Below are 27,868 nucleotides of genomic sequence, written 5' to 3' on the forward strand. Positions count from 1 at the left end.
AATTGGCAAAGGGACTTAGAGAGACCTTTGCCCAGCTAGGGAGGCTTTGTCCTTATTTGCTCCCCATAGGTGGCTCTGAGGAGAAGAGGGCATTGTGAATTGTTTTGAGACTCCTCTGTGGCAGTCTAAGAACTGATCTCTCCTATTATCAGTCCCCATTTTAGTGTCCCTCCCATTCTACACCTCCACCCCTGAGCTGGGGAATCTCCTCAGGACTTTGTAAGGAGGTGCCAGCAGGTGGGAAGGCCAGGTGCTGGCAGTACAGTAGCTACACTTGGGCTCCCAGAAAAGCTGCCCCTTCTGCAGATTTCCACTGCAGTGTCCATACTCTTGCCCAGCTTCATCTCAAGTGTGGTCAGTTTTACACACTGAATGAAATCAATACTCCTCCAGGCTGTGTAGTTGTTACAGCTCCCATTCTTGTTCTTTCTATTCTTGCCTCAATTTTGCTTACTATAACTTTTATGCTAACAATCTATTTTCCAAGTTTATGTTCTCATCTGGGGCTCTAATTCTCTGAGGTAAGTCTTCTCTAGTTAGTTTAGTTTGGGACTAAAAATAAGTTAAAGTACTGTTACATGATGGCCTATGCACTTAGTGTAGTTTTAAGATGAAACATTTGATTTCCCAGCTATAACAGGTCACAGAGTTCATTTCAGAATCAAACGTCTGTGCTTTAGGTTTCTCCTCTAGTATTTTAATAAAATTTGTGCGAAGACAGTGCATAGCCTCACTCCAGCATGGGTATGGCCTATGCATCCGCTCACTGCCAGGAGAGGCAGGGACACAGAGATTGGCAGCCAGCCAGCCAGCCACTGATGATACTTGAGCCTTTGCTGGAGAACAATGAGGTGACTGTGCTTCTCATGTCTCGTGCCACTTTGTGTCATTCTGAAGGAAGTGAGGAATGCACTTGACCCACTTCTAATCTCTCTTTGTGATCTTGCTGTCCTCTCCAGCATCCTTGCAGCAGTGTGCAGAAGATCGCCAGATCTGCCCTTCCCTGGCCGGGTTCCAGTTTACTAAATGGGACAGTGAAACACATAATGAGGTGTGGTCAACTTTTAGTAGCTCATGGTTTCAGTTAGTTGGCTCGAGATTGGTCCTGCCCAATGGGAACCAAAACTGTGGCATCATCTTTATTTAGCCAGGAGTACAGAAAATATTTCCTTTGGCACTTTTATAGGGACAAAAACCCTGAGGGAGGAGGGGTAGGGTTGTGAACCCCAGCAGGACTCTTCTAGAGGTAAGTGAGTTCCAGGATCAGCTTCTTCTTCCTCTCCTGCTTCCCCAGGGTAAGGCGGCCCTGGCATTAATGGGCGAGCATTTATAATTAGATTTACTTTTGAACATGGTTGTCCCAGTGGCCTCGAATCTCTTAGGCTGCTATGAAGCTTGAGGAATTTCCTGCTGTTTGGGACTGAGTCCCTTGGCACAGAGTTTCCTGAGAAGTTGTTATGTGTAGAGATTTCTTCTGTGTATTTTTAGCATGGCCCCCTTTAGCCTACTTACTATAATTTCCAAAGTAAATGGTCTCCATGGAAAACTGTTTTCTATAAACATGCAGTTAATGGATACAGATTCCTGTTTCATGTTTTACAAAATGTGCCTGACAACAATGCAGCTTCATCCTGTGCTGCACAATATAAACTTCCTCCTCACTGTACTATCGTGAGAATCCTGGCCCAGGCAGGCAGGGGATGGGGAAGTGTATGTAGCTCAGGGAAAGGAGGCTGGAGGCTGAAATTTAAGGGTGAGAAGGACATCCCTCCAGTGGTGAATTGAAGTGGTTATAGGAATGAGAATTAAAGAACCCTCTTTTGTCCCTCCAGTCTGTGTCGGCCCTGGTAGACAAGTTTAAGAAGAATGACCAGGTATTTGACATCAACGCCGAGGTTGAGGAGAGTGACTGCGGAGACTTCCCTGATGGGTCCCTGGAGGATGACTTTGATGCCATTGATGAACCCAACCACACTGCATTTGGGGATCATGAAGAGTTCAGGAGCTGGAAGGAATCCTGCCACGTTCAGAGCTGCCAGTAAGGCTCTCAGAGTCACAGAAAGTGTTTCCATAGGAGTTTTCCATTGGTTCTTTTTTCTTTTTTTTCTAATTAAAAAAAAAATATTTATTTTTTAAATAGAGATGGGCATCTCACTGAGTTGCCCAGGCCGATCTTGAACTCTTGGGCTGAAGTGATCCTCTGACTTTGGCCTCCCAAAGTGCCAGGATTACAGGTGTGAGCCACAATGCCTGGCCTCTATCAATTCTTAACATTTCCTGCTGGAAACTGATTTCCCCTATTATCAGTCCCCTATATTGGCTTGACAGATTTTAGCATCCTTCCCATTCTACGCCTCCACCCCTGAGTTGGGGAATCTCCTTAGGATGTTGTAATGAGGTGCCAGCATGTGGGGAGGCCAAGTGCGTGCTATGCAGAAGCTACACTTGGGCTCCCAGAAGAACTGCCCCCTTCTGCAGATTTCCACTGCAGTGTCAGTACTCTCACCCAGCTTCATCATTGCCTGCTGGGGTGATTGAATTTAATAGCTGATTGGCTGGGCTGGTGTGCTGCGTCATACACTTCAGCTGAGCCTTTCTGTCTCAGAGAAACCACTCCTGGCTTTGAATGTCAGCTTAGCCACTTTGGTTATAGAACTGACATTGCAGGAGTTTGTACAGATTAGAACAATGAAAGTATTTGGAACAAAGCACCTGGGATCTAGTAGCTACATCAGTTACCACATGCATTTTGGTAGCACAGAGCATGCTCCCTTTGTACACACTGCTTATAGCGTGGTTTTTGGTGGCTCCAAGCCACCACTATGCCACCTGAAGGGTAAGCAAGTGGGGGTTAGGCAGTGTTGGGTTACCAGATGGGCAGACTGGGGATGAGCAAGGCAGGGAAAACAAAACCAACCAATAAAATTTAGTATATTTGGAGGAAGAAAGGAGAATTGGTTTAATAACTTAAATTTTTGATTACCCTAGTAAGCAACATAAAAATAACCAGAACTTGGTTGGCCTTTATGTACTTAATAGATTATTGTTTTAATTCTAAATATGATTTGGAAGCAGGGTCCCACACCCTTTAGTGTCATGGTCTTGTAAAAGTCTTGAATGGGCCTGGAGGCAGGAGATTCAATGAGATAAGAGTGAAAAGTCCCTCTGTTAACTTCTATGTCTATAACAGCTTTGCAGGCCTGGGATTGGGGACAGCCATACTGGTTTTGTTTGAATTAAAACAGAAGTTGCTTAGTATAATTTCCCACCATGACAAAAATCTGTTGAAGAGCCCTGCTTGAATATCTTTCCTAAGCTCATTTTATCTGCCCTTGTGGTAAACAATTAAACTGATAATATCTTTTAATTATCAGTAGGAATCTGAGGGGCTGAGCATGTGGCACCTCAGAGTGCCACTGCCCATCCAGGCCCAGTAGCACCTTGCTCTCCAGAATTGTACTATTCACAGAGCTGTGATTTTGCCCCATTCTCATTCTGTCTAAGAATGGGGAAATGATAGGATGATGGGATGAACTCTTATAAAAATGTCATTTTCAAATGTCAGAGAAAAGCTATCACTTTCCTTAAATAGTGAGGAAATAGACATCTGAGGGACTGACAGTAACAAAGGGCTTCCATGACTTTTATTTGGTTTCTGGTTTTTATCTGTTTTCTGCTGGTTATTTTGAACACATGTCTCCGCTTCTCTCCCCTATTCCAAGCAGCACAAAATCTTAAACTCCATCCTACCTAGTGCATTAGAGGCAGAAGGCTGTGGTTCTAGTCTCAGGTTTTATCCATCCATAAATCCCCTCCCCTTGCCTCATTGCTGGTCTTTCCTGGGAGTTCAGTAAATGTTTGACCTGGAGTAGACCTGACTGCGGTGGATAGCCGTGAGATGTGGGGCAATGTTATCACCTTTTGTGGTCTTTGTTTGCTCATCCATAAAATGAAGGGTTGGGACCAGGTGATAATAGCAATATCTGATATTTACTGAGTTCCTTATTAGTCTTTGTGCAAGATGCTATGCCAGGTGCCTTATGTGTGTTATTTCACATAATTCACATAATATCTAAAATTAGTTATTTTATCCTTGTAGCAACCCTATAATTAGGTCTTGTTATGAGGCTCAGAGAGTTTAACTAATGGGGTGGAGCTGGTTGTCACCTAACACCTTTGACCAGTCCTGGCCACACATAGTGAGCTTTGGATGGCAGGCTCCAGTGCACACCGCTTGAAAATCTCAATGGGTACAGGGAGCCAGATAGCTCATCACCATCCCCAGGTGATTGTATTCTACCCCAAGGGTTGAAAACAACTGTATGCTACTGAAAGGTCTTCTGGGGCCTCTGGCTGAAGGTGAGGTGGGGCAGTGCTGAGTGATAAATACCAGAGTTGTGTAGATGCCTCATGTTATTGATCCCTGCATGGCAGCACATTGACAACTACACAGCCTAAGAAGTGTAGCTCTTTGTGCACATGCATTGGTAAGGACTGTCGCAAAAGTGCTTGACGTCTAACAGTGAGCTCCCTCTGTGCAGCAGGCAGCAGCAGCAGTCCAAGAACTCTTGGAGTCAAGTGTTCTCTGTATTCTCTGACCAACCCTTCTGTAGTACCAGTGTGCTTTATACGGCAGTCATTGTGGTTAAAGCCCTAATCAGGGGTTAGGGCCCAGAGCACAGCCTACTCCACGCACGCTGGAATGAAATGTTTGGCTGCATGCTGCCTGATGTGTCAAGCCAGCTGGGAGGAGACCTTATCTTGCCAGTGTTAGGACAATGGATTGAACCAAGGCTAAATTGAAGGAGGTACCCTGTGATATTATGGGGAGGGGAAAGAAGAAAAAGAATTTCCCTGGAGGGACTGGAGATGTTTGAAGTGGGCAGCCTTGAAAAGTGGATAGGTTATTTTGGACTATAGGTGGATTTATTTAATTGTTGAGTGGTGAAATTGGGACTGGTAGGATGCCTGTATTGAATTACTACAGTTCAAAAAGCCTGCAGTGCCTCTGTCCACCTCCATCCCCAGAATCAGGCGTGGGAGCCATTCTTCCTGATAGAAGAATATCCATCAGAATGGAGTGGGAATGCTATTGAAACTGTCTTCCTTCTCCCTCTAGAGTTCACAGTGCAGTGCATTTGTGACTTAATGACAGGCTACTAGGCATCAGATTCTGTTATAGCACTAGGTGTTATAAACTAGAAATGTGATCTTTTATAGCACATTTTAATTTTTAAATTAGGTTTTAATTACACAATAACTATACAAATATAATCTCCTGTTTTTGTTTTTTAAAATTCTGTATATAAAGACAAAAATCCCCTTTTAAAAACCTTTTTAGCTTATTTCATACGGCTTATATAAATGGGAATTATATGTGTGCTCAGTACAAATACAAAGTCTGTCTGAAACTTCTTTGTTACCTTACCTTCAGAGGGCAGTACAGGAGCACCAGCATGCTTTCTGACTTGTCGGAGCCCTTTAGGAGAAAGCTTGTATCTTGTAGAAAGAGTGAAAAAATGGCTGGGCATGGTGTAATCCTGTAATCATAGCATTTTGGGAGGCTGAGGCAGAAGGATTGCTTGAGGCTAGGAGTTTAAGACCATCCTGATCAACATAGTGAGACCCGTCTCTATTTTTTAAAAATGTAGAGAGTGAAAACCCAAACCAAAACTGTCATGCTGGACTGACCTCTTAGACACGTTACACATGGCAAAGAATAAAGCTGGATGACCTAACATATAAGGGGGCTCCCAAAGCGTTAGAGGGACAAAATAATTAGATGAACTTTTTTTTTTCACTTTTAGTAGTAAGTATAGTGTTACCTTTTGGAGCCCTCATTTATGGAAGGATGGTGAAAAAAGAATGAGGGAAGAAAGAATGTCATCTTGTGTGGCAAGAAGCCTGTGTGTGGAAAGACCCCGAGGCTGGGATTAAGGGAATTGTGTCCAGCTCCCAGCTCTGGCATTTTACTAGCTGTGGAGTCTTATACAAAAATTGAATTCTCTGTACTTTTGTCATCTTGTCTCTCAAATTAGGTAGCATTTTATGATGTACTTTGAAATGTCTACAGTACTTGTATAGATATAATTATGTTGTTATTAAGGGAAGCAAAAGGGATTATTAATAATGAAGTATTTGTATTGGACTCACTCTTAGAAATGCAGCTCATTTGTGGACATATGCTGCTTCATATGTAAAGGCAGCATTGTAATATATGTATTGTACATATACAAATATGATTTCATGTGTGTTACAGAGAAGAAATTATTTCCCTTGGTGATGGAGACATCAGGACCATGTGCCCCCTTCTGTCTATGAAACCTGGAGAATATTCTTATTTCAGTCCTCGGACCATGTCGATGTGGGCTGGCCCGGATCACTGGCGCTTTAGGCCTCGACGCAAACGTATGTAATTCTAGGTGGAACTTTAAGAAAAGAAATAGTGTAGATGACTGCCAGTCATCGGTTAGCCAAGGAAGGAAATGCCAGTCACAGCCCTGTTGTGTCTCTTTTACTGTCCCTTCATCCCTGGCCTGGGATGAAGGGATGGTAAAAATGGAAACCTCTAAGTGAGAAGAGTAAGTACTGGAGTTAGGAGAACTGGGCTCCTAGCCCCACACTGCTCCCTTGTATCCATATGACATCACTCAGTGGCTATGGGTGGGCATGACCACCGGGCTCTAGAGGGCACACAGGAGCTACTGTACATGCTGGCATTTTGTAGAACTCCAAAGGGCTGTACCAACCTCATGTGTTTTGCATTGTCTCTTTGAAAGAAAAGGATAAACATCTGTTTTATATTTTGTTTTTCTTTTGAGACAGGGTCTCACACTGTCACCCAGGCTGAAGTGCAGTGGCGAATCATGGCTCACTGCAGCCTTGACATCCTGGGCTTAAGCATCCTCCCACCTCAGTCTTCTGAATAGCTGGGACTACAGTGTCATGCCGGCATACTGAGTTAATTTTTAAATTTTCCGTAGTGACAGGATCCCGCTTTGTTGCCTAGGCTAGTTTCGACTCCTGGCCTCAAGGAGTCCTCCTGCCTTGGCCTCCCAAAGTGTTACTATTACAGGCATGAGCCACTGCACCCAGCCAAGCATATGTTTCTGATGTGTTTTCTTAGCCAAAACACAAATTATAAGTTTAGGATGAAAAGAGGGTGTGTGATTAAACATTCCTACTGTTGCAATGCTCAGACACAGTGCCGCCTTTTGGTTTTGATAAACCTTGATAAGGCTGTCAGCAGATCTTGTGAAATGAATAAATAGTTTAGGCCACAGAAGTGAAGTGTTGACATCTGTGTTCACTCTACAGAAGATGCTCCCTCCCAATCAGAAAACAAAAAGAAGAGTACAAAGAAAGATTTTGAAATTGACTTCGAAGATGATATTGACTTTGATGTATATTTTAGAAAAACAAAGGTTTGTATTGGATTTATTAGGATTGTTCTTTCTTAAATTACTCTTCACACTCCTTTTTCCCTTTCAGATGTGACTTTTTAAAAATTCCTTATAAATTTAACTCTTAGAGCAAACAGATGGTGTTATTTTTCCTTATTCCCTAGAAGCACTATTGAGAAGTAGTCCTAAACTCAGTGGCAGAAAGAATCAAATTTAGAATAAAAAGAATAATGCTCGCAAAATAACTTTTTTACATAAAACTGTGAGACTGATGGTAGACTCATGCTACCCAAAGTCTTCCCAAGCCACTTTAAAAAAATTAGATGTTTTGACCATTGTTAATATGCCTAAAACACTTTTTTAAAAAAATTAATAGGCTGCTACTATTCTGACCAAGTCCACTTTGGAGAACCAGAATTGGAGAGCTACCACCCTTCCTACAGATTTCAACTACGATGTCGACACTCTGGTCCAGCTTCACCTCAAACCAGGCACCAGGGTAAGCCTATTCCTTGGTTCCTTTAAGCACACAAGTTATTAAGTGGCTGATAGTGTGATGGTTAGGCAGTGCCTTTGAGGAAAGGAGGGGTATGTGTTAGTCAGGGGGTGTTACCAGGAAATCAAATAGATAAGGCAAAGAAAGCTAAAAGGAAAAGCTTATAGGATGAATGCATGATTAAGGCTCGGAAATACTTTGCCTGGCTAGAATACTGGACACTAAAGCCTCCACACTGAAATTAAGTGGGGTGGTGAGTGTAGTCTTTTGGTGAAGTTTCAAAAAGTTTTAGTTATTTCTTGATTCCTTCACTTTTTCTCTCTCTCTCTCCCCGCAACTTTTTTTTTTTTTTTTTTTTGAGATGGGGTTTTGCTCTTGTTGCCCCAGGCTGGAGTGCAACAGTGTGATCTCGGCTCACTGCAACCTCTCCCTCCTGGGTTCAAGCAATTCTCCTGCCTCAGCCTCCCAAGTAGCTGGGATTACAGGTGCCTGCCACCATGCCCAGCTAATTTTTTGTATTTTTAGTATAGATGGGATTTCACCATGTTGGCCAGGCTGGTCTTGAACTCCTGACCTCAGGTGATCCACATGCCTTAGCCTCCCAAAGTGCTGGGATTACAGGTGTGAGCCACCATGCCTAGCCAGTTCCTTCACTTTCTCATTGAAGTTGTGGATTTACTCACCAGTGCTTTGTACAGTGAGGTTGCCTTACTCACAATCCAAGTCAAAGCAAGGCCAGGGTGACATATGGGCTCACATCCTCAGGAAGTCTCCTAGAGCGGAACAGGCTGCTGGAGCTCCTTCTAAGACTGTCACATGGAGTCTTCTGGATTACCTGGTGTTACACCCTGATTCCTGCCTCCTTCATTTGCCTGGGGTCTCCTTGCATGTCCCTGCTGATGGGGTAAGCAGTGGTTGGTGTAAACTCCATTCCATTCACATCCTCTGCTTACTTACATTACTGGTTGTCCTACTCTCATGGAGTGTATTAACACTTTATAAGTTCCTCTTTATTTTGCCTGTTTTCCCACAAGATTTTAAATATATATATATATATTTTTTTTCTTTTTTCCTGAATTGACTGATACTGCACATTCCATTTAATTTTTTTTTTTTTTGTATTTATTTAATTTCTTTAGAGACAAGGTCTTGCTCTGTTGCCCAGGCTGCAGTCCAGTGGTACAATTAGAGCTCTTTGTAACTTTGAACCCTTGGATTCAAGCAGTCCTTCTGCCTCAGCCTCCCAAAGTGCAGGGATTATAGATGTGAGCTGCTACACCTGGCCTCACATTCTGTTTTTATAAACTAAGATATGGTTTTTTTTTAAATCAATATTATTTAGTTAATAGAAATACTCTCATAAACACAGAAAGAGATGCAAAGTCACAACAGTAGTGGAAACTATGGCCATGGTCAATATTGGTTAGATTCCAGCAGCGGCTTGCCCTCGTGAAGTACAGATAGGGCCCTGAGGCAGAATACAAAGGAAGGCTGAGTGAAGGCAGGTGGCAGAACACTGCTACCACACCTTGTCCAGCCTCAGAAGGAAGCTGCTTCAAAGGGAACTCGTGCAGGAACTGTTATCTGTGGCCACAGCCACCCTTCCCTCCCTCCAACTTTTAGGAACCTTTCAGTAATGTGGCCTAGGTTGTAATTTGCATTTTTAGATATGAAGGTGGTAGAAGAGTCATTAGATCATGGCACTCTGGGGCCTAGTTTTTTTCCCTCATACTTATTTCTTGTAGAGGAAAGAACATGTGCTTCTGCTTGTCCAGAGGAGTAAGTTTTCTGCTTGTAGTAGGGCAGTAGGAGCTGGAGATCTCTCACCCTCCCAGCCACACAGGGAAAACAGCTACAGGCACACTTCTCTTTACTGTGCTTTGCTTTAGTGTCCTTTGCAGATACTGCATTTTTTACAAATTGTAGGTTTGTGACAAGCCTGCATCAAGTAAGTTTGTTGGTGCCATTTTTCAACAGTATGTACCCACTTCATGTCTTTGTCACATTTTGGCAATTCAGTATTTCAAACATTTTCATTAATATTATATCTGCTGTGGTGATCTGTGATCAGTGAGCTTCGATGTTGCTATTGTAATTGTTTGGGGTGGCATGAATTGCCCCCATATGAGGCTGCAGAGGGCATGGATGCTGTGTGTGTGTACTGACTGCTCTGCTGACTGCTGTTTTCAGGCTCTCCCTCCCCTAGGCCTTGCTATGCCCTGAGGCACAACAGTATTAATATTAGGCCAGTTAATAACCCCACAATGGCCCCAAAGTGTTCAGGTGAGAGGGATCTCTCATTTCAAATCAAAAGCTAGTAATGATTAAGCTTAGGCAGACATGTCCAAAGGCGAGATAGGCTGAAAGCTAGGTCTCGCACCAAATAGCCAAGTCATTAATGTAAAGGAAAAGTTCTGGGGGAAAATTAAAAGTGCTACTCCAATGAACACATGAATGATAAAGCAAAACACTTACTGCCGATATGGAGTGAGTTTTAGTGGTCGGGATAGATGATTGAACCAGCCACAGCATTTCCTTAAGCCAATGCCTATTTCAAGAGCAAGGCCCTACCTTCCTTCAATTCTGTGAAAGCTATGAGAGTTGAGGAAGCTGCAAAAAAAAAAAAAGGTCTGAAGCTAGCAAACTTTGGCTAGTTCATGAGGTTGAAGGAAAGAAGCCATCTCCATCACATAACAGCACAGGTTGGGCTGGGCGCAGTGGCTTACACCTGTAATCCCAGCACTTTGGGAGGCCAAGGTGGGCAGATCACTTGAGGTCAGGAGTTGGAGACCAGCCTGGCCAACATGGTGAAACCCCATCACTACTAAAAATACAAAAATTAGCCAAGTATGGTGGCACGTGCCTGTAGTCCCAACTATTGGGGAGGCTGAGGCAGGAGAATCACTTAAACTCGGGAGGTGGAGGTTGCAGTGAGTGGGGATTGCACTGCTGCACTCCAACCTGGGCAACAGAGCGAGACTCTATCTAGAAAAAAAGAAAAAAAAACAGGATGAAGCAGCAAGTGCTGATATAGAAGCTGCAAAAAATATTTATTCCAGCCTGGGTGACAGAGTTTTTTCTGCTGTCTCAGAAAAATCTTCAGTGGAGGAAGTCATTGCAGATGTGGTAGAAATAGCAAGAGAACTAGCGTGGGAAGTGCAGCCTGATGATGTGACTACATTGGTTCAATCTCCTGATAAGACTTGAATGGATGAGGAGTTGTTTCTTATGGATAAGCAAAGAACATTTTCTTCAGATGGAGTTTACTCCTGGTGAAGATGCTGTGAACATTGTTGAAATGGCAACAAAGGATTTAGAATGTTACATAATCTTAGTTGATATAGTTTGAGAGGATTGACTTTCATTTTGAAAGAAGTTCTGCTATGGGTCAAATGCTATCAAACAGCATTGCATGCTTCAGAGAAATCTTTAGTGACAGGAAGAGTTGATTGATGTGGCAAACTTCATTGTTGTCTTATTTTAAGAAATTGTCCCAGCCACCCCATCCTTCAGCAGCCACCACCCTGACAGTAGCCATCAACACTGAGGCAAGACCCGCTACCAGCAAAAAGATTACAAGTCATCGAAGGCTCAAATGATCATAATAATTTCTTAGCAATTAAATAATTTAAATTAAGATCTGTAAATTGTTTTTTAGACTATACTGTTGCACACTTAATAGACTCCAGCATAGTACAAGTGTAACTTTTAAATTTGTGTCACTATAAATGCTTGTATCAAACATTGGACGTTTGGCTGGGGACACCTGAGAGTGTGTCCAGAGGAGTGGAGGAATTTAGTCTAAATGAAAAGGTAGTTAAAAGCTGTGTCATATGAAGAACAGTGGAAGAAAATGGGGCATTTCTTAACTCAAATATTTATTGTTTATAGTAGTATTTTTGGATTTGCTACAAGCACATTGTGGGTTTATTTGGGCTGTTTTTGAAGTAGAGAATTATATTAAAATATTCAATGTGCTCTTGTAAACTGTGCACAGCTCCAGCCATATTGTTCTCACTTCAGAAATTTATATATCAGGTAGAAATCACTGGTCTGAGGAAGGACCTGTGACTGTTTGAAAGGTTGTGTCCAGTAGGCACTAATAAAGGAGGAGGCAAAGTTCCATGAGGCTCTGGAAAACAGAATGAGGATGATGGATGTAATTAGAGGAAAGAGCTGGATGTCTCCCCCTTTATTTATTTATTTATTTTTAATTGCATTTTAGGTTTTGGGGTACATGTGAAGAACATGCAAGATAGTTGCATAGCTACACACGTGGCAGTGTGATTTCTTGCCTTCCTCCCCATCACCTATATCTGGCACTTCTCCCCATGCTATCTCTCCCCAACTCCCCACCCACTGCTGTCCCTCCCCTATTCCCCCCAACAGACCCCAGTGTGTAGTGCTTCCCTCCCTGTGTCCATGTGTTCTCATTGTTCAACACCCACCTATGAGTGAGAATATGCGGTATTTCATTTTCTGTTCTTGTGTCAGTTTGCTGAGAATGATGTTCTCCAGGTACATCCATGTCCCTACAAAGGACACGAACTCATCGTTTTTGATTGCTGCATAATATTCCATGCTGTATATGTGCCACATTTTCCCTGTCCAGTCTATCATCGATGGGCATTTGGGTTGATTCCAGGTCTTTGCTATTGTAAACAGTGCTGCAATGAACATTCGTGTGCATGTGTCCTTATAGTAGAACGATTTATAATCCTTTGGATATATACCCAGTAATGGGATTGCTGGGTCAAATGGAATTTCTATTTCTAGGTCCTTGAGGAATCGCCACACTGTCTTCCACAATGGTTGAACTAATTTACACTCCCACCAGCAGTGTAAAAGTGTTTCTATTTCTCCACATGCTCTCCAGCATCTGTTGTCTCCAAATTTTTTAATGATCACCATTCTAATTGGCATGAGATTGTATCTCAATGTAGTTTTGATTTGCATTTCTCTAATGACCAGTGATGATGAGCATTTTTTCATATGTTTGTTGGCTTCATGTATGTTTTCTTTTGTAAAATGTCTGTTCATATCCTTTGCCCACTTTTGAATGGGCTTGTTTTTTTCTTGTAAATCTGTTTGAGTTCTTTGTCAATTCTGGATATCAGCCCTCTGTCAGATGGGTAAACTGCAAACATTTTTTCCCATTCTGTTCGTTGCCGATTCACTCTAATGACTGTTTATTTTGCCATGCAGAAGCTGTGGAGTTTGATTAGGTCCCATTTGTCTATTTTGGCTTTTGTTGCCAATGCTTTTGGTGTTTTGGTTATGAAGTTCTTGCCTACTCCTATGTCCTGAATGGTTTTGCCTAGATTTTCTTCTAGGGTTTTTATGGTGTTAGGTCTTATGTTTAAGTCTTTAATCCATCTGGAGTTAATTTTAGTGTAAGGTGTCAGGAAGGGGTCCAGTTTCTGCTTTCTGCACATAGCTAGCCAGTTTTCCCAACACCATTTATTAAACAGGGAATCCTTTCCCCGTTGCTTGTTTTTGTCAGGTTTGTCAAAGATTGTATGGTTGTAGATATGTTGTGTTGCCTCCGATGACTCTGTTCTTTTCCATTGGTCTATATCTCTGTTTTGGTACCAGTACCATGCTGTTTTGATTACTGTACCCTTGTAATATGGTTTGAAGTCTGGTAGTGTGAGGCCTCCTGCTATGTTCTTTTTACTTAGAATTGGCTTGGCTATGCGGGCTCTCTTTTAGTTCCATATGAAGTTTAAGGTGGTTTTTTCCAGTTCTGTGAAGAAGGTAATTGGTAGCTTGACGGGGATAGTGTTGTATCTGTAAATTACTTTGGGCAGTATGGCCATTTTCATGATACTGGTTCTTCCTAACCATGAACATGGAATGTTTCTCCATCTGTTTGTGTCCTCTCTTATTTCGTTGAGCAGTGGTTTATAGTTCTCCTTGAAGAGGTCCTTTACATTCCTTGTTAGTTGTATTCCTAGGTATTTTATTCTCTTTGTAGCAATTGTGAATGGCAGTTCGTTCTTGCTTTGGCTCTCTTTAAGTCTGTTATTGGTGTATAGGAATGCTTGTGATTTTTGCACATTGATTTTGTATCCTGAGACTTTGCTGAAGTTGCTTATCAGTTTCAGGAGATTTTGGGCTGAGACGATGGGGTCTTCTAGATATACTATCATGTTGTCTGCAAATAGAGACAATTTGGCTTCCTCCTTTCCTATTTGAATACCCTTTATTTCTTTTTCTTGCCTGATTGCTCTCACTAGAACTTCTAGTACTATATTGAATAGGAGTGGTGAGAGAGGGCATCCTTGTCTAGTGCCAGATTTCAAAGGGAATACTTTCAGTTTTTGCCCATTCAGTATGATATTGGCTGTTGGTTTCTCATAAATAGCTTTTATTATTTTGAGATACATTCCATCAATACCTAGTTTATTGAGGGTTTTCAGGATAAAGGGCTGTTGAATTTTGTCAAAGGCCTTCTCTGCATCAATTGAGATAATCATGTGCTTTTTGTTTTTGGTTCTGTTCATGTGGTGAATTACGTTTATACACTTGGGTATGTTGAACCAGCCTTGCATCCCTGGGATGAATCCTACTTGATCATGGTGGATAAGCTTTTTGATGTGCTGTTGCAATCGGCTTGCCAGTATTTTATTGAAGATTTTTGCATCTATGTTCATTGTGGATATTGGCCTGAAGTTTTTTTTTCTTGTTGAGTCTCTGCCGGGTTTTGGTATCAGGATGATGTTGGTCTCATAAAATGATATGGGAAGGATTCCCTCTTTTTGGATTATTTGGAATAGTTTCAGGAGGTATGGTACCAGCTCCTCTTTGTGTGTCTGGTAGAATTCTGCTGTGAACCCATGTGGACCTGAGCTTTTTTTGTGTGGTAGGCTCTTAATTGCTGCCTCAACTTCAGATCTTGTCATTGGTCTATTCATGGTTTCGACTTCTTCCTGGTTTAGGCTTGGGAGGAGGCAAGTGTCCAGGAATTTATCCGTTTCTTCCAGGTTTACTAGTTTATGTGCATAGAGTTGTTCGTAATATTCTCTGATGATGGTTTGACTTTCTGTGGTATCTGTGGTGATTTCCTTTTCATCATTATTTCTTGCATCTATTTGGTTATTCTCTCTCTCTCTCTTTTTTTTTTAATTAATCTGGCTAGTGACCTATTTTGTTGATCTTTTCAAAAAACCAGCTCCTGGATTTATTGATTTTTTGAAGGGTTTTTCGTGTCTCTATCTCCTTCAGTTCTGCTCTGATCTTAGTTATTTCTTGTCTTCTGCTAGGTTTTGAGTTTTTTTAATCTTGCTCCTCTAGCTCTTTCAATTTTGACGATAGGGTGTCAATTTTGGATCTCTCCACTCTTCTCTTGTGGGCACTTATTGCTATATATTTTCCTCTAGAGACTTCCTTAAATGTGTCCTAGAGATTCTGGTATGTTGTGTCTTCGTTTTCATTGGTTTCGAAGAACTTCTTTATTTCTGCCTTCATTTCATTGTTTATCCAGTCAACATTCAAGAGCCAGTTGCTCAGTTTCTATGAAGCTGTGTGGTTCTGAGTTACTTTCTGAATTCTGAGTTCTAACTTGATTGCGCTGTGGTCTGAGAGACTGTTATGATTTCTGTTCTTTTGCATTTGCAGAGGAGTGCTTTACTTCCAATTATGTGGTCAATTTTAGAGTAGGTGTGATGTGGTGCTGAGAAGAATGTATATTCTGTGGATTTGGGGGGGAAAGTTCTGTAAATGTCTATCAGGTTTGCTTGCTCCAGGTCTGAGTTCAAGTCCTGCATATCCTTGTTAATTTTCTGCCTGGTTGATCTGTCTAATATTGACAATGGAGTGTTAAAGTCTCCCACTATTATTGTGTGGGAGTCAGTCTCTTTATAAGTCATTAAGAACTTGCCTTATGTATCTGGGTGCTCCTGTATTGGGTCCATATATATTTAGGATCGTTAGCTCTTCTTGTTGTATCGATCCTTTTACCATTATGTAATGTCCTTCTTTGTCTCTTTTGATCTTTAAAGTCTATTTTATCAGAGATGAGAATTGCAACTTCTGCTTTTTTTGCTCTCCATTTGCTTGGTAAATCTTCCTCCATCCCTTTATTTTGAGCCTTTGTGTATCCTTGCATGTGAGATGGGTTTCCTGGATACAGCACACCGATGGGTTTTGGTTTTTTATCCAATTTGCCAGTCTGTGTCTTGATTGGTGCATTTACATTTAGGATTAATATTGTTATGTGAATTTGATCCTGCCATTTTGATGCTAGCTGGCTGTTTTTCCCATTAGTTGATGCAGATTCTTCATTTTGTTGATGCTTTTTACTATTTGGTATGTTTTTGGAGTGGCTGGTACTGGTTGTTCCTTTCTATATGTAGTGCCTCTTTCAGGAGCTCTTGTAAAGCAGGCCTGGTGGTGACAAAATCTCAGTACTTGCTTGTTCGCAAAGGATTTTATTTTTCCTTCACTTATGAAGCTCAGTTTGACTGGATATGAAATTCTGGGTTGAAAGTTCTTTTCTTTAAGGATGTTGAATATTGGCCCCCAACTCTCTTCTGGCTTGTAGGGTTTCTGCCAAGAGATCTGCTGTGAGTCTGATGGCCCTCCCTTTGTGGGTAACCCGACCTTTCTCTCTGACTGCCCTTAGCCTTTTCTCCTTCATTTCAGCCCTGGTGAATCTGACGATTATGTGCCTTGGGTTACTCTTCTTGAGGAATATCTGTGTGGTGTTCTCTGTATTTCCTGGACTTGAATATTGGCCTGCCTTGCTAGGTTGGGGAAATTTTCCTGGATAATATCCCGAAGAGTATTTTCCAGCCTGGATTCATTCTCTTTGTCACATTCAGGTACACCTATCAAACGTAGATTAGGTCTCTTCACATAGTCCTACATTTCTTGGAGACTTTGTTCATTCCTTTTTGCACTTTTTTCCCTAATCTTGCCTTCTTGTTTTATTGCATTGAGTTGATCTTCGACCTCTGATATCCTTTTTTCTGCTTGGTCAATTCAGCTGTTGAAACTCATGCATGCTTCGCGAAGTTCTCGTGTTGTGTTTTTCAGCTCCATAAATTCACTCATATTCCTCTCTAGTTTGTCCATTCTTGTTATCATTTCATCGTATCTTTTTTCAAGGTTCTTAGTTTCTTGCATTGAGTTAGAACGTGTTCTTTTAGCTCATGGAAGTTTCTCATTACCCACCTTCTGAAGTCTGATTCTGTCATTTCATCACACTCATTCCCCATCCAGCCTTGTTCCCTTGCTGGTGAGGAGTTGCGATCCCTTGTAGGAGGAGAGGTGTTCTGGTTTCAGGTGTTTTCCTCCTTTTTGTGCTGGTTTCTTCCCATCTTTGTGGATTTATCCACCTGTCATCTTTGTAGTTGCTGATTTTCAGATTGGGTCTCTGAGTGGACGTCCAGGTTGTTGATGATGAAGTTATTTCTGTTTCTTAGTTTTCCCTCTAACAGTCTAGCCCCTCTGCTATAGGACTGCTGGCCCTGGTTGTCTGGGGATCACCTGCAGCAGCTGCAGAACAGTAAGGGTTGCTACCAGTTTTTTCTTCTGCTATCTTTGTCCCAGAATGATGCCCACCGAATGTCAGTCTGATCAGTCTTTTGTGAGGTGACTCTTTGGATATATGGGGGTCAGGGAGCTGCTTGAGGACAGTCTATTCTTTATAGGAGCTCAAGTGTTGAGCTGTGAGCTCCATTGTTCATTCAGGGCTGCTAGGCAGGTACGTTTACATCTGCTGCAGCAGAACTCATAAACTGCCTTTCTTTCCCCAGGTGCTCTGTTCCAGGAAGTTAGGGCTTTATTTATGAGTATCCGTTGTGCTGCTGCCTTTTTTTTTTTTTTTTTTCATTGTCTGCCTGCGGAGGCTTTGCTGAGCTGCTTTGGGCTCCGCCCTGCTGCCGTGTGAGCTTCCCTGTAGTCCTGTTTATATGGGTGTGGTTAGAAATGCCTCGGCAATGGTGGCCCGCCTCTGTAATGGCAGACTCTCTGTTATGGCTGGTTGCCTCGGCAACGGCAGGCTGCCTCAGCAATGGTGGACTACCTCCATAGGGGTGGAGTGCCTCGGTAATGGCGGATGCCCCTCCCCCACTGAACTGCACCGTTCTGTGTTCAGCTGTGCTTACTGTGGAACTCTCAACCCCAAGCATTTCCAATTGCTGTTTTTTGTTTGTTTCTTCGTTTTTGTAGGGCGGGGCCCACCGTGCCTGATCACCTGGCTCCCTGCCTCAGAACCTTTTTTTTAAGTTGAACGGTCGACTCTCTCCCAGGTGTTCCTGGCACCTGCTGAAAGGGCGCCGGGATCTGTGTGATTTCCTGTGTGGTGACCCACTGTGCCGGCCAAAACAACGGCGCTGCCCGGGAATCTCCTGGCCTGGCTCCCTGTTTCAGACCCGTTTAATCAGGTGAATGGGCGAATCTGCCTTCTCAGAGAGCCAATTGCCTGCTTAAAAGGGCAACGAGACCAGTGTATTTTGTACGGAGAGCTGCCGTGCTACGGCACCAGCAAAACAGCCGTGCTGGCGACCCATAGGGCTCCTCCGCCTGGGAATCTCCTGGTCTGTGGGCAATAAAGATCCGTCTGGAAATCGGCCTCCACTCACCCTCTGCACTTTCACTGGGAGCTGCAATCCTGAGCTGCTCCTAAAGGGCCATCTTCGATCATTCCTCCCCACTTTTGTTATATAGGGAACAGTGGTTGTCACCCAGAAATGTGACAGGCTATTAATTAAGGTTTGGGTTTTCTTTTTTTTCTTTTTTCTTCTTCTTTTTTTTTTTTTAAGGACAGGGTCTCAGGCTGGAGTGCAGTGGTATGAGCATGGCTCGGTGCAGCCTCAACCCCTGGGCTCAAGCAATCCTCCTGCCTCAGCCTCCTGAGTAGCTGAGGCCACAGTCACACAGCACCACGCCTCACTAATTTTTTAATTTTTGGTAGTGATGGGGTCTCACTGTGTTGCCCAACACTGGTCTCAGACTTCCTAGGCTCAAGCAGTCCTCCCACCTCAGCCTCTCAAAGTGCTGGGATTACAGGTGTGAGTCACCATGCCTGGCTGGTAATGGGTTTTCTATCAAAATTGTTCAAGTGCAACACATTGACTTTCAGAAAGCTGGAGGCTGGATTTTCCAACTTTTGTTTTTAGTGAAGGAACCCTTTTTCAAGTAAAACTGTGCAGAGGGCCTAATCGCCAATCAGACAGAAATAGAGCTGCTCTGGTTTATTTGGGATTGGTGGAGGCACTGAGCCCTGCTACTACTCCAGGTTTGCACTGTGCAGTGGAAAAGTCGTTAGATTTAGATGACCTGTGAGGGCCTTTCTAACTCTAAAATTGTATAATTCTAGGAGGAGATTGGGCACAGGAGTTAAGATTTACTTCCGTAACCTAGTTCAGTTTTTTAAAAATTGCTTTCTGCATTTATTCTTTCCTTTAGTTACTCAAGATGGCGCAGGGCCATAGGGCAGAGACTGAGCATTATGAAGAAATTGAAGACTATGATTACAACAACCCTAACGACACCTCCAACTTTTGCCCTGGATTACAGGTAAAGGGGGAAAGGGGCTCTCGAGTGAATGTGTCAACATGTGGATGGGTGTTTAACCTCTGCTACAAAGTACTAATCTTGGCTGTTGTGGGATTTCAAAGGAATATAAACACTTCGTCATCTTAGGAGCTAATATTTTGACCAGGTAGACAAAACACATAGACATATGAAGGTGGTATGATGTAGTGTGGCAAAAAATAAGTCTTTGGGGTGTATCTCAGATAACCAGGTTTCTAGCTCTGAATGTAGTTCTCATATTGCAAGCTTGTTGTGAACTTGTAGAAGCCACTCTCTATCTTTAGATCATGGTTTAGACTAAATAATTTCCATATCCCTTCTCTGAGTCTACTGATGGGGTGGCTAATACAGGAAACAGAAATTGGAAAAATAGGCTTCCTCAGTGTCCTTGGATGTGGAGAGGGGGAAAAGAACTGGGAAAAAAAATTTATTCACCTTATTTTCTTGGAAAAGAGTTAGGCTGTTATATTTTAGTGAAAATCCAGACTGACCTCTTGACCAGTGCTTCTCAAACTTTAACTTATATACAAATCACTCAGGGAGCCTAGTTAAAGACTGATTCCTGATCTGTATCCTCCCATCCACCCCCTGCCCCAAGATTCTGATACATTCACTCTGAATGTGATCCCGAAAATGACTTTCTCACCTGCTTCTAGGTGGTACCCCTGCTACTGAACAGATGGCCCCAGGAATCCCCTGTGCTTTCATTGGGTGATATGTGCAGGTCCTATCTGGTGTTTGAGGAATGCTTTCTGTAAAGTGAAATCCTAAATTAGTTAGAAGCTAAAGGGGAGACATAGTGGCAATTATGATTATTGAATTCTTTTTAACTCCTATTCAAAGGGTCTTAGGTTGATAACAGACATTTCTCTAATAGGGTTTTTGTGAAACAGGATGATAGAGGCACCTAGAAGTTCATTCTAGTGTGACTCACTCAGTGAACTATCAGATGGTCTCTTCTTGCTTTATAAACACAAAGTCTATTTCAAGGATGTTTCTAAGCTCCTCTGACAGCTTCCACCAAACTTAAAAAGCTGTTTCTTGCCCAGGCTGCTGACAGTGATGATGACGAGTCAGATGACTTATTTGTGGGAGCACTTGGGAACTCTGGCCTCTCACCTTATCCTTGCCATTCACCTAAGACAGCACAACAGAATGGTGACACTCCTGAAACCCAAGGATTAGACATTACAACATACGGGGAGTCAAACCTGATAGCTGAGCCTCAGAAGGTACGGATGAAACAACTGGGAATTACATTGTTTGCCTGAAATCTATTTGATTGCTTCTTATATCAGAGTCACATCAGTCTGAGCTTGAGTTTTTTCTTCTCAATTTTAACCTGTTGCTCTCCAAGTTTTAAATACGGTTGTAGGAGTGAGCTGATGCTAATTAGGTTTGTGTGGAACTGACCATCTCTCCAAAGACCTTGATAAGACATATAACTAGGGAGGAACTGGTCACCCAAGTAAGGTATATGAATGAAGGCTGCAGGCAGAGAATATAGATTTATATGCTAATTCAGTGAGGCTAGCTAGCTGTGTGGCTCTGAAAAATCTTGGCCAAAATCAGTTTGTATTAAATTATCATGCATTGAACATTTATTCCATACCAGGTGGCAGCCTTTATGCTTTCCTTAATATTTGATTCACTTACCTGTTTTACACTGGAATTCCAGTTAGCCTTAATGTAGATTGCACTTGATCAAAAAGAAATTAGATTTGATATGAGTAACTCTATTTTAGTGTCCAAAGAGAGCTCTGGGGAGGTGCTGTGGCTCACCCCTGTAATCCCAGCACTTTGGGAGGCCAAGGTGGGTGGATCACCTGAGGTCAAGAGTTTGAGACCAGTGTGGCCAACATGGTGAAACACCCGTCTCTACTAAAAATACAGAAATTAGCTAGGTGCCTGTAATCCCAGCTACTTGGGAGACTGAGGCTGGAGAGTCACTTGAACCTGGGAGGTGGCAGTTGTATTGATCGGAGATTGCACCATTGCAGTCCAGCCTGGGTCACAGGGCAAAACTCCATCTCAAAGAAAAAAAAGAAACAGCGCTCTGTAGCTCCTTGGTTGAAACTGATTCCTTCTTTAGTTAAATTTCAGACCTTTGTTTTTACAGTGAATTAATGATAAAAGTTTCTTTATTCTGCTTAGATTTACTTTGTCATATACCTATTTCAGGTAAATAAAATTGAAATTCACTATGCCAAGACTGCCAAAAAGATGGACATGAAGAAGTTGAAGCAGAGCATGTGGAGTCTGCTGACAGCGCTCTCTGGAAAGGAGGCAGACATAGAGGTCAGATGCTCTGCCTGTTCTCTAGGTGCCCAGTATGTGGGAGAGGAGTGGCTGATGTCTATGGCTGAAGATGCCTTGATTTGGGGAATGCCTCGAATACAGAAATGTTCATTCCGAAATATGAGGAGCTGGGCATGGTGGCTCACATGTGTAATCCCAGCACTTTGGGAGGCTGAAGTGGGAACGATTACTTGAGCCCAGGAGTTTGAGGTTACAGTGAACTATGATATGATCGTACCACTGCATTTCAGTCTGAGCAAGAGTGAGATCCTGTATCTTTAAAAACAAAACAAAAGTATAATGAAGATGTCATGCCTCTTAGAGAGAAATGAACCAAGTATACAAGCAGGCAGGTCACACAAACTGTGATACAAATAGCAAACTAGCATGTAAGGCGTGATTCAGCCTTGCTGGTAATCAAAAAATACAAATGAAAGAATCTTTATGCTACTTTAAAAGAGCAGCAGTAGTTTTAGTAATTAAACTGTTTTCTATTACTGAGGAGGAAAATTTGGAGTACTTATTCACTGCTTGTAGCAATTAAGTTGATATATGCTATGAAATGTTTAAAACCTTTGATCTAATAATTCTGATTTCTGGAATGTATTCTCAGTAGGAAGATAATAGAAAAGTAATTATTATGCTCTCAGGTTCTTCTTCTCCTTCAGAACACGCTGAAACCTTGATTAACTTGGTCTACCTCAATGAAAGGAAGTCTCAGTTAATTAGAATCCTTCCCTCTTTCTGACCCCTTCTGCTCAGGGAATATTCTAAGTTTAGAACTCCTATAGCTGAGAAGTGAAAACTTTTAAGTTGATTGAGGGCCTTAAGCTGTATAGTCTTGGATATCAGAGAAAGCTTCAGTCATATTCATAAAATTTTAACTAAAATAGAATGGAATGTAAGTGTGTGTGTTTGTCTTCTTTTTTCTTTTCTTTTTTTCCCCCTACGTTTTTGGATATCTTTTCAGTGTGTCTGTTTGAAGTGGGAAGTTTGAGTTTACTTTTAAATATTTATTTTGTGCTGTCCTTAGCAGTGTAATCCAGTTGAAGCTATAAATGGTCATGGCTTTTTGCTACTGCTCTTTTTTTTTTCTTGTTTGTTTTCGGGGCACCCTAGGACACTCTTTGCAGTGTCTTCTTTACCAGAATGGTGCTGGCCATGACATCATGTTCACCACAATGTTGTAGAGCAGGGCTGAGGCACTGGTTCCCTTTGTACATCCTTTGTCTTCAAAATAACTAAGCAATTTGTTTTCATTTCATTTAGGTATAGACTTTTTGGTGATACAACTTTATTTTTGTTGCTCTTTCAAAAGTGCACTAGCCCTAACTGTCTGATGTATAAATGTGCTTCTGTTAGGCAAACCACAGGGAAGCTGGAAAAGAAGGGGTCCCGGCAGAAGTGGCTGATGAGAAGATGCTCAGCAGACTCACAAAGGACCTGCAGAGGAGGTGCAGGCCAGCAGGCATGGGGGCTTTGTGGGGGCTCACCCTGTCTCTGAGCTATCCGCGTGGTGGGCCCTCCACACACAACCTGTTTTCTATGACACTTGTAGTGGCTGTTCTGTTTTCTTTATGTGTTGATAGATAAATACAGACCAACTTTTAAAAGGCGTTTTTCTGTGCCACTGGTCAGAGTGTAACAGCAGATATTTTATCTCCAAATAAGAAACTGGAAAAATTACTTATAAAATGCATCGGGAAGATTTGTTTCTCATTAGTTTAGTCATTGCATGTGTGTATTATTAATATTTGATGAATGAACCTTTGTTCTAACAGTTGCAGTGACCTAAATACTTGCCCCTTTCTTTCCAGCCTGCCCCGTGTCATGGCTCAGAACCTCTCCATTCCTCTGGCTTTTGCCTGTCTCCTACATTTAGCCAATGAAAAGGTAGGTAATTAAGGTAAGCATGGGAGTATTAGAATATTCCCTGTTTATGTCGACTCATTTGAGCTTTTTGTTTTATCATTCATGGGCTACCACAGGATTTCTTAAATCCAGTGACTTAAGCAATACCTTCAACCCAAATGATTAGCCAGGCACCTAGAAGTAACTTACAAAAAAGTCATCAGGTTTGATTAGCAATGAAAATAGTGAAGAGGACCCAAATAGTAAGATTTTAGATGATTGAATTGTCATCGGTAAGTTCCCCAGCCTAAGAACACAACATGCTTTTACTTCACTGGGTGTCAAAGACTTTAAAGGCCAAAGCCGGCCGAGCACTCACACCTGTAATCCCAGCACTTTGGGAAGCCGAGGCGGGCAGATTACAAGGGCAGGAGTTTGAGACCATCCTGACCAACATGGTGAGACCCCCGTCTCTACTAAAAATACAAAAAATTAGGGGTGTAGTGGTACGCACTTGTAATCCTAGCTACTTGGGCGGCTGAGGCAGGAGAATCACTTGAACTTAGGAGGCAGAGGTTGCAGTAAGCCAAGATCACGCCACTTGCACGCCAGCCTGGCAACAGAGCCAGACTCCGTCTTTAAAAAAAAAAAAAAAAGACCAAAGCATGGTAGTACCAAAGTCAAGATGTATGGGAGATATGGCAGAGAAAAGAAGAGAGGGAGATGAAGATGAAAATAAAACAGTTGCAGGAAGAGAAGAGTACCAAAATATGGAGGCAACAGCCAGAAAAGTCAAGCTGTCTGTCACAAGAAAGGAGAATCCTGAAGTGCCAGCTGGGTCAGTGTGGCAGACTCCTGTGCCATGCCAGCCAACAACTGCACAGCCGTGGGACAGTGAAGGAGCTGAGTGGTGCTATTCAGGGATACCACTGCTGGGAGAGGGCAGCCAGCAGTAAGCCCACACATTTGAGCATCACTGGACACTTGGTAGGCATCAGGATCCCCAGCCAGCTGATGGACAGCACAGCCTTTGCCACCTGCAGGAGAGGGCTATGGGCTGGGCCATGGCATGTGTGGCAAGCACGACCTTGGGGCTGGGGCACCGTGGCCACGGTGTGCACCACCACTGTCAACTCCCCAGGAGGTGAGGTTGGGTATTGGAGTGCAGTTACTGTCTGAACGCCGAAGTGTGCTTTTAGTGGGTGATTATGGGAATGAAATAGTAGCAAAGGTGGGGTACTGGAAGCATACAGAATTTCCTGTATGCCAACATGTGACCTCTGACCTCATAATGAAATCAGGAGCAGTGAAGATTGGCTCCATTTTCCAGGTCTGACACTGCTTTGGAGAGAGCTTGCCCTGGCCTGTGTGGCACAGCCACCAGCCAATCCCAGTGACCTACCACTTCTCTTGGCAATACCTTGCTTAGCTCACAACCTCATGAAGAAGAAGAAACTGTCCGGTTAGCAAAAGCTAGTTTTGATTCTGGGTGGGGAACAGGTGTAGAAGACCCACTGGGCCAGGAACAAGTTCTGTATGTCTTCAACTACCATGCTGACCATTGGGCTTGTAACCACCAGTCTGTGTGTTCAAGCCTGAGGCCTAAACAAAAGAGCCCAGTGTAGCTTCCCAAGAAGGAATAATTGTGCATCAGAGCCCTTGGGAATGGTTTTAACCCAGGAATGCTGAACTTGCATGGCTGCTGTTGAGGGGCAGTAAGGCTGCGGAGAGAGGATGTGCCCTGTTTACTAGCCTGTGAAGGCAGATGTGCCTGTGGTTATGGGAGGTGGTAGTTTCTATACCTGAGGTATCTCATGTCATATGAAAACTATATCAAGAGAGAATGACTAAGAAAATAAAAAATTTAAAAATATATTTTTATCATGGCCCTGACAAATCCACAAGTGGCTCTGCTGAGGATACCACATCTCAGGTGGCTGGTGTGCAGGCCATCCATCTGTCTGCCTTGAGAAGTGTCAGGGGAGACCTGGAATCTCATTTGCACACCATCTTGGTGGACATAGGTGCTGGTGACTCTCCCACATGGGTATTGATCTCCTAGCACACCAGGCTCCTAGGCTGGCCTCCAAAGCTCAGAAAGCCGCTGAGTCCAATTTAAGAGTGTTACTACTTTCGCTCATCAGCCCTACCTTAGGGTCCGAGTGCTTCCCCGGGCTGTGCCTCCACAGAAACCTGCCTTTTTCTGTGAGAGAGCAGCTTCGTGGCCCTTACTTGTTTCTTAAAAAGTCAGGCCAGGCCAACACTGCAAAGAAATATTGGTGATTCTGTGATTTCACTGAGGTCGTGCTGCTCTGACTCCAGCTCTGCATCCCTGCCCCCAGTGGCAGTGTGGGCTTGTTCATTTTGCTGTGATCAAGTCTCTTTAAGGGTCCCAGAGCTCTTGGTGTTTGAAGAATGGGGGAGGGTTACAGCCCATGACTTGTTGAGCTGAGCACCTAGGCCATTACTGGTGCCTGGCTTTGGGTTGAGAAAATTAGCCAAACATTGGCTAATAGCAGTTACTGTGATATTCTACAGGATCATGGTAACTTGGAGTTTAGAGCCACCAAGAGAAATATTCTTAACATTTCACAGAAGAACTTGACCTCTTCTTGGACTTCTTTCTCTCCATCTTTCACACTTGTCTGGAGTCTGTTCCTCCACCACTCTGATAACAATTTCCCCTCACATAGTTTATACAGTAGCCCCCTGTTTCTAGGGATGAGGCAGTGGAGCAGTTGGAGGTGCCTGGAGGAGGCATGTATGGATGGGGTTAATACAGTAGCCCCCTGTTTTCAGTTTCACTTTCCATGGTTTCAGTTACCCACAGTCACCCATGGTCTGAAAATACTAAATGGAAATCCAAGAATAAACAATTTATAAGTTATAAGTTGCAACTGTTCTGAATAGTGTGATGAAATGTCACAGTGTCCCACTCTGTCCGCCCCGGATGTGAACCGTCCCTGTGTCCAGTCAATCCACACTGTAGATGCAGCTCTCCCACTATACACTTAGTAGCCATCTTAGCTCCCAGGTTGACTGTCGTAGTACTGCAGTGCTGTGTTCCAGTCCCTTTTATTTGACATGATTTTTCTATTTTATTATTATTCTCTTACTGTGCCTAATTTATAATTAAACTTGATCATAAGTGTATATGTGTAGGAAAAACATGGTATGTTTGTGTATACATATATATATGTAAATCATATATGTGTATATGATTTGGTACTATCTGTGGTCCCCAGTTCAGGCATCCACCGGGGGCCTCAGAACACCCCTCAAGGATAAGGAGGGACTAACTATATGTATGTGTTATGGCTCCTGATGATCTCCCATCTGCCTCCATTAGCACCTTCAGGCTAATCCTAATCCTATAACAAGGATTGGGAATCATTTTTATTATGCAAGTTATACTTGCTTTGAAGCAGTTTTCTTATAATCGTGGGACTAACCTTTGTAGTCACTGCCTTGTTACTGTGATTAGAATTTGTGATTCTTTTATTCTCAGTATACCAAAGTCCATACATGTTTTGGTTTTCCCTCAGAATCTAAAGCTGGAAGGAACAGAGGACCTTTCTGATGTTCTTGTGAGGCAAGGAGATTAAGTTCCCTGTGGACAGGGATTGAGTTGCCAGGACATCCCCAGTCTGAGTAGAAGAAGATGCCGTGGACTTACAGCCAGGTTGTAGCCAACTACCAGCGTCCCTGTTTATTTGTTGCTCTTTCCTTCTCTCCATCACAGTCTGGGTGCCAGCGCCTTGAAGCTCTGTGTTTGACTGATTAAACTTTACTGCCTTATGGTGACCATCTAGGAGAGGCGAGGGCAGAGGGGGTGAGGGTGCTATTCTGGATTGAGAAAATCTATATCCATTCTTTATATCAATGTATAGTTTTAGTCTCCTAAATTGATCTGTTATTTTCCAAACTTTAGTCTTATAGAAAATTTTCCAGTAGGCACTTAATGTTGCCCTTAAAGAACTTCCTAATCCATGTACATAAAATACATCATATGTACACTTAAAAATGTATATAGAATGCTTTAAAATAAAATTCTAAATAATTAACTGGCAGAATATTTGTGTGTCCACTAGATGGATATCAGACCTAGTCCTTACCTTTGAGGGGGATGCAGTCCTGGTAGTTATTCTGGATACCCACATGTCAGAGGGTATCCAGAAGGGGTATCCATAAGGCAGGGGTATCCAGAAGTGGTATCCAGAAGGCAGAAGATGCCTAAGGGCCAAGATAGTTTGCCTCGAAGGAAAATGGAAGAGAT

The 27,868-nt window shown here is 42.7% G+C and overlaps 1 protein-coding gene across 3 annotated transcripts in view; it reads left to right on the plus strand.

Annotated features, from left to right (window-relative positions):
• Positions 1–27,656, plus strand: part of NCAPH (non-SMC condensin I complex subunit H) — a 46,977-nt gene extending 19,321 nt beyond the window's left edge. For 2 of the 3 annotated variants that reach the window (XM_008980062.5, XM_008980063.5), the window contains exons 8-18: positions 960–1,051; positions 1,833–2,038; positions 6,260–6,408; positions 7,318–7,424; positions 7,780–7,902; positions 19,315–19,425; positions 20,493–20,675; positions 21,625–21,741; positions 23,104–23,195; positions 23,559–23,634; positions 27,138–27,656. In XM_008980062.5, the coding sequence (XP_008978310.3) occupies positions 960–1,051; positions 1,833–2,038; positions 6,260–6,408; positions 7,318–7,424; positions 7,780–7,902; positions 19,315–19,425; positions 20,493–20,675; positions 21,625–21,741; positions 23,104–23,195; positions 23,559–23,634; positions 27,138–27,197 (1,316 nt within the window). In that variant the 3' untranslated portion in view covers positions 27,198–27,656. Of the gene's footprint in view, positions 1–959; positions 1,052–1,832; positions 2,039–6,259; positions 6,409–7,317; positions 7,425–7,779; positions 7,903–19,314; positions 19,426–20,492; positions 20,676–21,624; positions 21,742–23,103; positions 23,196–23,558; positions 23,648–27,137 lie in introns of all 3 variants that reach the window. The other variant, XM_078348608.1, reaches the window with a different exon arrangement.
• Positions 27,657–27,868: the final 212 nt, after the last annotated feature.

Source organism: Callithrix jacchus, chromosome 14 (assembly GCF_049354715.1).
Source record: "Callithrix jacchus isolate 240 chromosome 14, calJac240_pri, whole genome shotgun sequence".
In the NCBI taxonomy this organism is placed as follows: domain Eukaryota; kingdom Metazoa; phylum Chordata; class Mammalia; order Primates; family Cebidae; genus Callithrix; species Callithrix jacchus.